Source organism: Pseudorasbora parva, chromosome 10 (genome assembly GCF_024679245.1).
Source record: "Pseudorasbora parva isolate DD20220531a chromosome 10, ASM2467924v1, whole genome shotgun sequence".
Taxonomy (NCBI): domain Eukaryota; kingdom Metazoa; phylum Chordata; class Actinopteri; order Cypriniformes; family Gobionidae; genus Pseudorasbora; species Pseudorasbora parva.
Window position 1 is genome coordinate 40,119,358 of NC_090181.1, and position 13,085 is coordinate 40,132,442.

The window sequence follows — 13,085 nt, forward strand, 5'->3', positions numbered from 1 at the left end:
ACCTGCATAACCCTCATGAGCATGACTATGGCTCAACATGACAGGAGCATGTGCGTGTAACTTTGAGTCAATATTGTATAAAATAGTGAGGATAATGCCAACCGAGCCACAATGCGGTGTGAGTTACCTGGCCCCCATGAGATCGAGCAGGTGCTGCCAGCGTTCGTGGACTTTACTGAGTTTGTTTTCTATGTCAGAGGCTTTGCTCTCATGACTGGCCTGAGCTAAACGTTCACCCAGCTGCGTGAGCTCATATTTATTCTCCTGAGCCACCGCCACCTCCTCCTGATAGTCCTGAGAAGGCAGAGAGACAGTGCTGCGGTTAGACACAGACAGGGAGTCTCAAACTCATTTTAGTTTTATAGTCTATAGTTATAGTTAAAAGTCTATAGTTATAGTTTATACAATTCTAGTTGATTTTGAAGGAGGGGCTGTTGCTACAAACACGTCATACAAAAAAGGAAAAGAGTTTAAAAGAGTTTCTTCCAAAATACTACATGAGCTACAGTTTTTGTAATAAATATTATATTAAGGTATTAGGAAACCATAATCCTAACTTTCTGAAAACAATAAAGTAAAATCAAATCAAATCAAATTATATAACACAGTTATATAATTTATTATAAATATTACAATTAAACAATATGATAAATAAAATAAATAAATTAAGTCACTGTTTGGATTTAAATAGGAAAATACTTAAGAGTCAATGATTATTTTTGCAGTGATTTTTATGTGTCTAGCGTGTTATATGTTTGGCATCAGTTCTTCTCATCCTAATTGATGGAGTGTGTAGCTTTTCATTACAACCATGTAGGAACCATAACCATATTCCAGAATGACAATGTCAAGATTCGTCAGCTCAAAATGTGAAAGAATGGTTGGGAGGGAGCCTGAAGAATCATCTTCACCTCTGAGTCCAGAACTTTAATTCACTGAACGTCTTTGGGATGTGCTGGAGGAGACTTTACAGAGTGCTGGACTCTTGACCAAAAATGTAAATAACATCACAACATTTATTTCCATCAAGAGGTGCATCCATTTTTGGTCAAGACCTTGTATTGACAAGTCAAGCACTCTGTAAAGTCTACTAAAGCCAAACATATCACATGCTAGAAACATAATAACCACTGCAATAATGATCCAATCATAGACTCTTAAGCATTTGCCTAATTAAATCCAAATAGTGGGCAGTATTTGGCCAGGCAGTGTCTATATAATAAATAATACACATATATAAGCAAACATAATATATAAATATATATTCAAAATATATATTTTAGAGTTGAGTCAAGTCAAGTCACCTTTATTTATATAGCGCTTTTTACAATGCTGATTGTTTCAAAGCAGCTTCACATTGTTAACAGGAAAATAATGACAGAATTTGATTGAAAATGTTGATTTCTCTGGAGAAAACAGTGATGTTATCCAGCTAATTTCAGTTGTCATAAATAGTGTCAATGCAGGCAGATCAGTAATTTAGTCTAAATTTTTGAGCAAGCCAAAAGCTAACGGTGATCAGCATAACATTATAAGACATGTATTTAGTGGCTAAGGCAAAGATTTGATTACACTGTTACCTTTCGTAGTTTCTCAATCATCTCTTCGATGCTGACGTCTCCATTCTGGGATACTTTGCTTTCCATACGTGTCAGCCATTCACACAGCTCCTTGTATTTATCATTGAAGATGGCCCATTCATTCAGCTTCTCACTCACCTGCTGTCTGCGCAGACACAACTGCACAGGCAAATGCACATAAGCATAGGCCTTCAGTAATTACAAACATGTCCGAGCATTTAAGATTCATTTAGGCAGTTTAAATTAAACACTTAGCGTCTTTCTGATCTTCATAATGTCCAAAACTAAATTTTAAACAAACACACCGTTACAAATGCCCAAAACTACTTTAAAGAAAAAGATAAATATCTGACCAGAGAATCATTAAAAAATACAGCTTTAAAGAAGAGTTTCTTACAGTCTGTATGTACCTACAGTTAACTCTGTGTACTGAGATATCAAACGTACACTCACATCCTGTGGTGTCTCAGCTCACGCACCGGATGCCACAAAGAGCGTGCACGAAAAAAAAAATCATACTTGCTTTGCATTTTAGTTTCATTTTGAGCTAAATACTGATGCTTTGCTTTACTTTCTACTAGCAAAAAAATTAAGCAGTATAATCTGCAAAACGCTGATAAATTAATGTTTGAAAAAGGAAATTTAACTAAAGCGGCACAGTAAATATCCACTCTATTTGCCCTATATTTATTCATGAGAATGTGTTTTTGAATATCTGTGGATGTGTTTTAAAACTTAATGAGCTTCCTATGGAGCACAGAGAGCATCCGTTTGATGATGTCTAGGAGGGATGCCCTTTATGATTTGAAAATGTCACCTGCACCACCAGTGATGGGCATATGTAGTGGAACAGCACCACCTAAAGGCCTGTGTACCTGGTGACAGATCTCCTCCCACTGCCGGTGCAGGAGCTCAGTGCGTTCCTGCAGCACACGCAGATCCTCGGGACTGATGTAACTGCACAGAGACTCTCTCAACACAGTTAGATGGGTCAAATCCTCCTTCCAGCCGTCAAACATGCTCTCCAGATCCTGTAAGGAAAGTAAAGTTCATTTCCGCTCATTTCATTGCAATTCAGTTCCACATACTGAACCTGAACTTTGCATACCTTGCAGCGTAGTTGTTCAGACTGCAGCTCCTCATGGCGATCTGGCAGTGGCTGGGACAGCTGTCGCTTAAATGCTCTCAGTTTCTCCAGAGATCCTCCAATACCTTTTTCACATCTCTCCCAATCCTACAAAGAGTTAAAATATACAGTCAAAAATCTGGCTGCATAAATCACATTCTGAATAGTTATAGTATTAATGCAGAGCCCTATCATTTAAAAACACGCCCTGAACTGATGTAGTCACGTCTGATTTACAAAAGAAACACTCTTGAGCCGGCTCTTTGTAATGATTTGGTGGAACTCAAGTCTTTGGTAAAACACTAAACAATAAATGCATCATTTGTTTGAGAGCAAAAGTAAAGAGAAAAGATATGGAACTTTAAGAAATGAATATTCAACAAAACTACCCCATCAAACACAAAGCATCAAACACCACAATTATCTTTACAACAAACTAAAATGTTATAGTTGAACTTATAGTGACATATAATACTAAATAAATATGATTTAAATATGTTATTATTATTCATATTAAAATTATTATTTTATTGTGATTATTAAAGTAATATTTATATTTTCATTTTTATTTATAGTAAAAGTTATAATACTTATATTTATATAATTATTAGAATTATTTAATATTTAGTAACTATGTATTTAATTTACACTTTATACTAAAATTCAGGGGTTTTATGACCAATAAATTATGACTATGATAAATAATAATTATTTTTGATTATTGATAATAGGTGAGGATTTTTACAATAGAAATGTATTTTAGACTTCCACTCTACAGGCAGTGCAGAATTATTAGGCAAGTTGTATTTTTGAGGATTAATTTTATTATTGAACAACAACCATGTTCTCAATGAACACAAAAAACTCATTAATATCAAAGCTGAATATTTTTGGAAGTTTTAGTTTTTAGTTTTAGCTATTTTAGGGGGATATCTGTGTGTGCAGGTGACTATTACTGTGCATAATTATTAGGCAACTTAACAAAAAACAAATTTATACCCATTTCAATTATTTATTTTTACCAGTGAAACCAATATAACATCTCAACATTCACAAATATACATTTCTGACATTCAAAAACCAAACAAAAACAAATCAGTGACCAATATAGCCACCTTTCTTTGCAAGGACACTCAAAAGCCTGCCATCCATGGATTCTGTCAGTGTTTTGATCTGTTCACCATCAACATTGCGTGCAGCAGCAACCACAGCCTCCCAGACACTGTTCAGAGAGGTGTACTGTTTGTAAATCGCACATTTGATGATGGACCACAGGTTCTCAATGGGGTTCACATCAGGTGAACAAGGAGGCCATATCATTAGATTTTCTTCTTTTATACTCTTTCTTGCCAGCCACGCTGTGGAGTACTTGGCGTGTGATGGAGCATTGTCCTGCATGAAAATCATGTTTTTCTTGAAGGATGCAGACTTCTTCCTGTACCACTGCTTGAAGAAGGTGTCTTCCAGAAACTGGCAGTAGGACTGGGAGTTGAGCTTGACTCCATCCTCAACCCGAAAAGGCCCCACAAGCTCATCTTTGATGATACCAGCCCAAACCAGTACTCCACCTCCACCTTGCTGGCGTCTGAGTCGGACTGGAGCTCTCTGCCCTTTACCAATCCAGCCACGGGCCCATCCATCTGGCCCATCAAGACTCACTCTCATTTCATCAGTCCATAAAACCTTAGAAAAATCAGTCTTGAGATATTTCTTGGCCCAGTCTTGACGTTTCAGCTTGTGTGTCTTGTTCAGTGGTGGTCGACTTTCTGCCTTTCTTACCTTGGCCATGTCTCTGAGTATTGCACAACTTGTGCTTTTGGGCACTCCAGTGATGTTGCAGCTCTGAAATATGGCCAAACTGGTGGCAAGTGCCATCTTGGCAGCTGCACGCTTGACTTTTCTCAGTTCACGGGCAGTTATTTTGCGCCTTGGTTTTTCCACACGCTTCTTGCGACCCTGTTGACTATTTTGAATGAAACGCTTGATTGTTCGATGATCACGCTTCAGAAGCTTGGCTATTTTAAGACTGCTGCATCCCTCTGCAATATATCTCATTATTTTTGACTTTTCTAAGCCTGTCAAGTCCTTCTTTTGACCCATTTTGCCAAAGGAAAGGAAGTTGCCTAATAATTATGCACACCTGATATAGGGTGTTGATGTCATTAGACCACACCCCTTCTCATTACAGAGATGCACATCACCTAATATGCTTAATTGGTAGTAGGCTTTCCAGCCTATACAGCTTGGAGTAAGACAACATGCATAACGAGGATGATGTGGTCAAAATACTCATTTGCCTAATAATTCTGTACTCCCTGTACATCTGGAAAAAATGTGCTACTGACTGAATGGCACAATTGAGCAGTTTGACCAAATCTGGCACTCTTTTCTCTGTCATCTTGATGGAAAACCCTATGGACTAATGCGTCATTTCACATTGTAATATTTCATATTTTTTCACTATATTTCACAATTTAACGTAAACTGGTCTGTTAAGGGGATTTTTTTTTTTAAAAAATTATTTTTTTACTTATATCCTTGGATTTGCGATCATTCTTTAAAATCTTAACGTCTTTTAATGAACTTTTAATGTCTTTTAATCAAATTAATTTCTTATTTGATTAAGAAATATATTTTATTTCCAGATTTGGAAATTACAATTGAAAAATTCCCTGATGTTTTGAGGTTTTCCATGATCGTGGGATCGTAGAATAAACTTTTTAAAAGAAAACAAAATCACTAAAATGACCTAGACAATAAAGACGGCAAAGAAATTCCACAGGTGGTGCGGCGACATAAAGCACTGTACCCTGAGCAGGACGGCCAGCTCTTTCTTTTGCTCCTCCAGGCAGATGTTGGCGCGTCTCCAGCGCTCCTGTATGTTGAGCAGCTCCTCTTGTAGAGCCGCCTCGGCCCGTGAGTCAGCAGACAGAAGCAGCTGTCGGCCGGCCTCCACCGTCAGGATGTAACTGCCCTGCTGCCTCAGCAGAACCTTCTCCCTCAGCTGCAGCAACAACAACAGAGCGTCAGCCATCACAAAATCATCACAATGTTTCTAGATCCATCCCTCTTTACAAATTGCAGTTAATTTTCAATTCAAGTGCAGTGAACAAGCTATTTAATTTCGTCTACAGAATATTACTATGGTTTAGAAGTATGGCACTCATCATCAATGAGCAAGGAAATCCAAGTGTACCCTGTGCAAATGTATGTGCAGTAGGCATGGCCTGTTCACGCATATAATTATAGAAATGCATATTATGATTGCCCATCAGTTTTATTTTAGCATCATTGAGATACTATTATAAATTTTTTCCTTTTTAATTAACATTTTAGTAATTTTGTTGTGTTTTTGTCATTTTCATTTGTTACTGTTTTGTATATAGGTATATGACTTTACTTCAGTTTTAGCTTTAGCTATTGGTGTGTTTGGCATGATAATGGGTATGACAATGTTGATATATTTGGTCTTGGCGGAATAGATCTGCTACGCTGCTTCTGCAGAGTAAGTACAGGAATTGCTATTGCCAATACACACACGACACACTGCTGTGAGCAAGACATGCTTTTGCTGTACACATGAATTACCCATAGCAGATCTATACAGGTGGATCTGGGGAAGGGGAAGGATTTCTGAAAGCGCGCTGCACTGCTAAGCAAATGCTATCTGAGTATTTGAAGGGTGATCAGCAAGCTCATTGGCTACTGATACAGCAGGAACCAATCAGCTGTGCCTTAAAGATAACAATGTTATTATGGGCAGGTAGTTAAAGGACCTATTAGCCTGCACCATATAGAGTTGAATGACAGAACATTGTATTTCAATAAAAACATTTTTTTAAATTTTAGTTAACTACAATAATCTGCCTATTTATGTTCATATTTTAAAGGGATCCCCTGGTGTTGAGACTTGTATGGCTTAATATAACATAAATGATGTCTCTTACTGAATTACGTAGTAGAAAACCCATGAAAGATCTACGTTATTTTAAAAATCGATTTTATATTTGGACCATGGGCGGCGCCATTTTGTTTGCGTTCTAGGTTGATGACGTAGAGTGGTTGAACTCCTCAATCAGCTGGCATTACCCGTAGCTATTTTTACCACAACGCAACTCGAAAATTGTTTCAGAGTTAAACAAAACCAATGAATTCCTTTGTAATTATACTTAAAACACACTCAAACATACATGTGCACACAAACTCACCTACACAAGTCACAAACAGATCGGCGGGCGCGCACACGACAGGCTCTGTCTCAATCGAGATGTTGGGCTGCTCAGTCTCCACGACAGGGGCTGAATCTGAAATCGACCCTATACCCTTAAATAGGGCATTATTTGAAGGGACGGACATTTGTAGTGTTGTCCGACACCATAGTGCATGTTCGAGTGCAGTCATTCAGTCTCACGTTCCACCGCAATAACGAGTACAGCCGATTTACAAACAGCTGTCCGACTTCACGCACTCAAACATACATGTGCACACAAACTCTCTCTCTCACACAGACTCTCACACACACCCCAACAGATCGGCGCGAACACACACACACACACACACACACACACCCCAACAGATCGGCGCGAACACACACACACACGCACGCACTGCGCGCGCATACATAACCCTCAATCTATTCCCTGTGTTGATATCCTGTTCAACACATCCTGTTCCCTAGATAGACTGTTGATAGTAGATTAACTATAATGCCTAATGTGACCAGCAGAGGGAAATATCTAGGTAGGACGATGGGATAAAGCAGGGCTATTCAAATCTTACCCTGGAGGGCCAATGCACTGTAGACTTTAGCTCCAACCCTAATCAAACACACCAACCTGTGATTTTCTAATGATCCTGGAGACATTGATTAGCATGTTCAGGTGTGCTTGATTAAGGTTGGAGCTAAACTCTGCACTGGATTGGCCCTCCAGGGTAAGATTTGAATAGCCCTGGGATAAAGTAACGTGAGGAAGAGAGGCAGGATGTTTTGGTGATGATGCATGCGATTGAGACAGAGCAGTCAGGTGTGTGTGTGCGCGCCCGCCGATCTGTTTGTGACTTGTGTAGGTGAGTTTGTGTGCACATGTATGTTTGAGTGTGTTTTAAGTACAATTACAAAGCAATTCATTTGTTTTGTTTAACTCTGAAACAATTTTCGAGTTGCGTTGTGGTAAAAATAGCAACGGGTAATGCCAGCTGATTGAGGAGTTCAACCACTCTACGTCATCAACCTAGAACGCAAACAAAATGGCGCCGCCCATGGTCCAAATATAAAATCGATTTTTTAAATAACGTAGATCTTTCATGGGTTTTCTACCACATAATTCAGTAAGAGACATCATTTATGTTATATTAAGCCATACAAGTCTCAACACCATGGGATCCCTTTAATATATGATGATAAATAGGCAGCAGGGTGACTATAATTAACTAAAAACTAAGGCCATAAAAAAATTGTTAATTAGAATAAAATCTGTTCAGTGTCTGGTTCTCTGTGGGACTTTTATGTTGAGGTTTATCTGTGCAATGTTCTGTATCCTGTTTCCTGTGGAGTTTTGTAGTTCTTGTAGTTTTTTATGTTGATTAGTTTTCCCAGGTGTTTCCCATTTACCACTCCCCTTGTTATCTTGTTAGCCTTGTTCCCTGGTGTGTATTTATACCCCTGTGATTCAGTTGTTCTCTGTCGGTCATTGTTTGCTGTTGTGTTCTCTGGTCCCTGTGATTTCGTTTCGGTTCTTTTGCTCAGTGTTATTTTGTTCCTGGTTTTTGATTGTTTTTGTTCTTAAATTTCCGCTGCATTTGGATCCTGCTTCTCTGCCTTCCTTCTGTTCTGTGACAAATTGACTTTAAATTAAAAATACTTTTTTTTTTTTTTTGCAAAGGCATCATTTTCATGTTATTTAATTTTATAAAAAAAGCAACTAAACTGGAATAAAATAAAAACTGTATAGACATTAAAATGAAAACAGAAGCTATAAAAAACCAATTAAAAACATTAATAAAAAACTATAAATATTTTCTTGAATAATACTTAAACAACACTCATGCGTAATTATTTTCAATACTAAGTATATATTTTTCTGTCAAGGAAAATATGTTAGTATCTACAATTTCTTCATTTATTTTTATTAAAAAAGTGCTAGATGTGTGGTGGTAATTTATGAGGTTCTCAGCGGTCAAAGGATATTTACCTGAACTGCATCCAGCATGGCTCGCGCCTGCTGTAGTGGGACAGGTGCACCCGCCTGCAGGGTCACGGCCTGATGGGACACTTCCACCAACCACTTCCGAAGCTTCTCCCCCATCTCCCTGTAGCGCTGCCACTGACGCAGGAGACTGTCTATGATGCCCCGCCGCTGCTGTGCGCGTCTCACCACCCCCTGCCACTGGTTACTGAGCAGAGCCAGCTTCAGCTTGAACTCATCTCTGCAAATACGGTCACCATGAGTTTCAAACATAAGCATGTATTAGGAAGTATGCTGATATCTTGCATAAGCACATTTCGGATGATGATGATGATGTCCCTCACCTGTCGTCCACCTGTCCCTGCTCCAGCATTTGCTGTCCATCGCTGATGATGGAGTGAAGGATCTGCTGTCTGCTGAACATCTCTGCCTGAAACAGCTATAACACACAAACACAAATTTGTTTATTCACATTAGTAATTTGAATAGTATCTAGACAGGATACACACTTTTAAACCTAAATTGCGTTTGTATGTCACAGTTCACACAGCTCACCTCATGAGCTCTCTGTTGCTCCATCAGGCTCTGGAAGTTTCCGGAAATCTCCACAGTAAGTTTCTCCTCCGTCTGCACCAGGAACTCCATCCACGTCTCACACTTCTCCAGAAATGTCTGCTGCTGTAGTATGAGGGCCTGAAGTTTACTGAGAAGAGAATTTAAATACTTAAGAAGGTAGACAGACACTTGACAATAACTACTTTCAGGGCTTGACATTAACTTTTTTGCTCACCAGCCACTTTTTTCAACTCCCCTAGATTAAAAAAGCTGAGTTTTACCGTTTTCTAATCCATTTAGCTCCGCACTTTTAACATAGCTTAGTGTAATTTATGGAATCTCATTAGACTTAGCATCTCGTTCAAATTACTAAAGAGTTTCAATATTTTTCTATTTAAAATTTTCTGTAGTTACATAGTAAACTAAGACAGACGTAAAATTAAAAGTTGTGATTTTCTAGGCTGATTAGGCTGGCTAGGAACTATACTCTCATTCCTGCCTAATAATCAAGGAACTTTGCCATCGGTTTTAGTACACGATGTAACTACAGAAGAGTCAAGTTTTAAAAGGAAAAATACAGAAACCATTTGGTCAATTTTTGAGCGAGATGCAAAAATGGTAAAATTGAACTGTTTAAGGAAGTTGGAAAATGAGCCTATTTTCAAAAAAAGTTGCGTGTTCCTTTAAACACAATATATAAGCAGCGAAAAAACTATTTAAAACAATTTAGTACTGAGAAGCGGCTTTATGTGCAGATAATGCAATTATCGCACGGATAATGCGACCCGGCATTTGTTCCCGGGCCGCTAGATTTGGTCCATTCACACAGCCAGCAAAATACCGTAATATGTGCGCTTTCACACACGACCCGTAACGTTCCCGGATCGAGTTGACACGTGACATCCGGATGTGACGTATAATGGCGAGCGATCTCAGCTTCAGCCCGGATAGTAAGGAGCTCCGTGGTCGCGACTTGTGTCCAGTTTGCGCACATTTCTGCTTGTTTAATTTTAGTTTCTTTTGTATACGAACACTCTCTGCGTTTAAAACACCGACTAGCTCTTCTGGCACTGCAGGGTTGTATTATTGAAAAAACAAGCTCTAGGAGTCGCACGATAACTACGTACACGTTGCGGCATTAGTTTTGGCTTTTGTTCACACAGCGCTCGTCCCGGGTCGAATCCCGCAATGTTATTTGGTCCCCGACCCAGGCTCAATTCGGTAATCAATTCCGGGACGTGGTTGCTTTCACACAGAAGGCGACCCGGCAATGTTCCGGGAATATTGCGGGTCCGACGTGCAGTGTGAAAGGGGCTTATGATTCAAGCCCAGGAACACCAAAAATATTGAGGCGGGTTTCTCGCTCTCGGAGAGATAAGACAGCGAGAAAGTGCAGATGGTATCGTGTATCTAATCTGCTGAAAATGAGAGTATTGGATGCATTTCAGATATATATAGAAAAATCTAAATTATATATAACACTATATTGTGCATTTGTGCAGTTTATAATTTCAGATGCCTTTTTAAAAGACTACAATTGAAAAAAAAAAAAGATATGTCAAATTTAATTTATATATAATGCTGAAATGCTAAAATCCACCTGCATTTGACAGGTTGGCGGTGTTAATGTCAAGCCCTGTCTTCTATAAAATATTGTTTATGAAGGTCTTTAAATAAAGAGGGAGATTTAACCCATCTCTATCCTCTAAATGTTAAACATGATGAAAACCTGTTGTACACAATTTACAACACACATTTTGTTGTCTGATTGATTGTTTATGCTTTTTGTATAAAATAAAAAAAGGTATTTGAGTTGTAAAAACGTCCACCTTCAGGTCGTGATACACTTCATATTGTGGCCTATATTTTAAGAACATTGGACTGGACTTAGGTTTATATAATTTAAAAAAAATCATGTTAAATGTTGCAGGCTTTTGATGAACATTTATCTGTTCATATCTCAATCATCATTGTATTGTGGTACTGCATTGCATTACCTGCAACAACAAAAAAGAACAAAAGAAAAGAAAAACTAAGCATTTAAATAGTATCTTACTTCAACATATTATTGGGAGATATAGAGTAACAACTAATATTTATATGCATTTTATTTTAGTAGTCTGCTATACTGTTATAAAGGTCTCATTGATTTACATTTCAAGCTATCAGAATTAGGTCTTACTTTTTCATATAAATATCAGTAACTGCATCAAATTGCATAATTTTGCCTCATTTTGAATAAAATTGAGGAGCTCCATATTTTCCTATATCCTACTATACGAGCCATAAAAGCCAGATTAATCAAATATGATTTTATTTAGAGCTTGTCTAAAGGTTTAATAAATTGTTTCATAAAAAACAAAAAAAGATTTAATATGCAAGGATTTCCATGGTTAAAGGGTTATGAGAAGGAACTATTGCTCATACTAAGCTGGAGCTAACCTGAACCTCTCAGTGGTCTGAGCTGAGGTGGTGGACCAGCTTCTGTTGAGGTTCTGCATGTGTTTGATCTCAGCGTCGTTCAGCGGGAGTCTGTAACCCAGTTCACTCAGCCTCTCCAGATCAGGAGACATACTGCTGAACTTCAGCATTTGTTTCTGCACAAAAAAACCCATAAAAATCACATTGGTGGTCAATCAATACATTGGTCAGGTCTTTTTAAGCGATTGCACACTCTCAGTTTTCAGATTTTCTGTTATTTTGAGGGTATTTTTGTGGAAATATTGTGTAAAACTGATTCTATTTCTTTGTACTTCTCATTTGCTATGATTCAATTAAAATATTTGGACATACACATTTCTTGTTATTACTATTTTTGGAATAGCAGTAAAGTCATCCAAACTATAAAATGCAACACAAATGAAAGTATTAGAATTAGTGACAAAAATAGATTATAAAATGGCAATATATTAGTGAAAAATCGATCATATTTTTTGCTCATAAGTTCTTTAAAGCTCCCATGATGTCGATTTTTTTTAATAATGTTTCTTGGGGTGCACTTATATTGTTAGTATGATTTTTACATCACAAAATGTCATAATTTAGAAATAGAAGGCACTTTTCTATCCTGATTTTAGTCCTCTGGCTTGAACGCTCTGTTTGAAGGGGCGTGTCTGCTGTGAGACTTCAGTGTAAACGCCCACTGCTGTGATTGGCTGACATCTTTGCATTTGAAAAGCGCATTACATGTGAAACCTTCTGGAATAATTTTAGTACTTTTTTTTACTATTACAGCTGTTGAAAGATTAACGAATCGTGAAAGTGCTGATTATAACAATATTTTGAGATCTTTTTCCATCACATGAGTAGACAGGTAGTCTGTTTATCGCGTGAATGCAGTGATCTCGTCATTGCTGTTAGTTGTGGTAACAGCATTTTGTGAGAAAAATAACCTTGCAAACACAATATCGATATGAATACAGTAAGAGCTTCATTGTGCAGCATAAGAGCGTCATTCATTATAACGGCAGTTTGGGCAAGTGTGCAGATATACTGGTGACGTGTGATTAAAAGCTCTGAACATTATAAGGACAGCGTTCTTTGATTGCTTTCTGTAGTTTAATCACAATTCAAATAACTGTTTTTTTGTGCTACTAAAAGAAACGATCTGATGCTTAGTTTAGTCACTGGCTTGATTCA

General features: G+C 37.9%; 1 protein-coding gene across 18 annotated transcripts in view; it reads right to left on the bottom strand.

The window, feature by feature from the left end:
* syne1b (spectrin repeat containing, nuclear envelope 1b) overlaps positions 1 to 13,085 on the bottom strand; it is a 188,368-nt gene that overhangs the window by 24,961 nt on the left and 150,322 nt on the right. For all 18 annotated transcript variants that reach the window (XM_067456126.1, XM_067456134.1, XM_067456132.1 and 15 more), the window contains 9 exons: positions 11,889 to 12,043; positions 9,447 to 9,594; positions 9,236 to 9,330; positions 8,898 to 9,132; positions 5,516 to 5,710; positions 2,689 to 2,814; positions 2,456 to 2,611; positions 1,581 to 1,739; positions 128 to 294 (listed from right to left, as the gene is read on the bottom strand). In XM_067456126.1, coding sequence (XP_067312227.1) covers positions 128 to 294; positions 1,581 to 1,739; positions 2,456 to 2,611; positions 2,689 to 2,814; positions 5,516 to 5,710; positions 8,898 to 9,132; positions 9,236 to 9,330; positions 9,447 to 9,594; positions 11,889 to 12,043 — 1,436 coding nt within the window. The remainder of the gene's footprint in view (positions 1 to 127; positions 295 to 1,580; positions 1,740 to 2,455; positions 2,612 to 2,688; positions 2,815 to 5,515; positions 5,711 to 8,897; positions 9,133 to 9,235; positions 9,331 to 9,446; positions 9,595 to 11,888; positions 12,044 to 13,085) is intronic.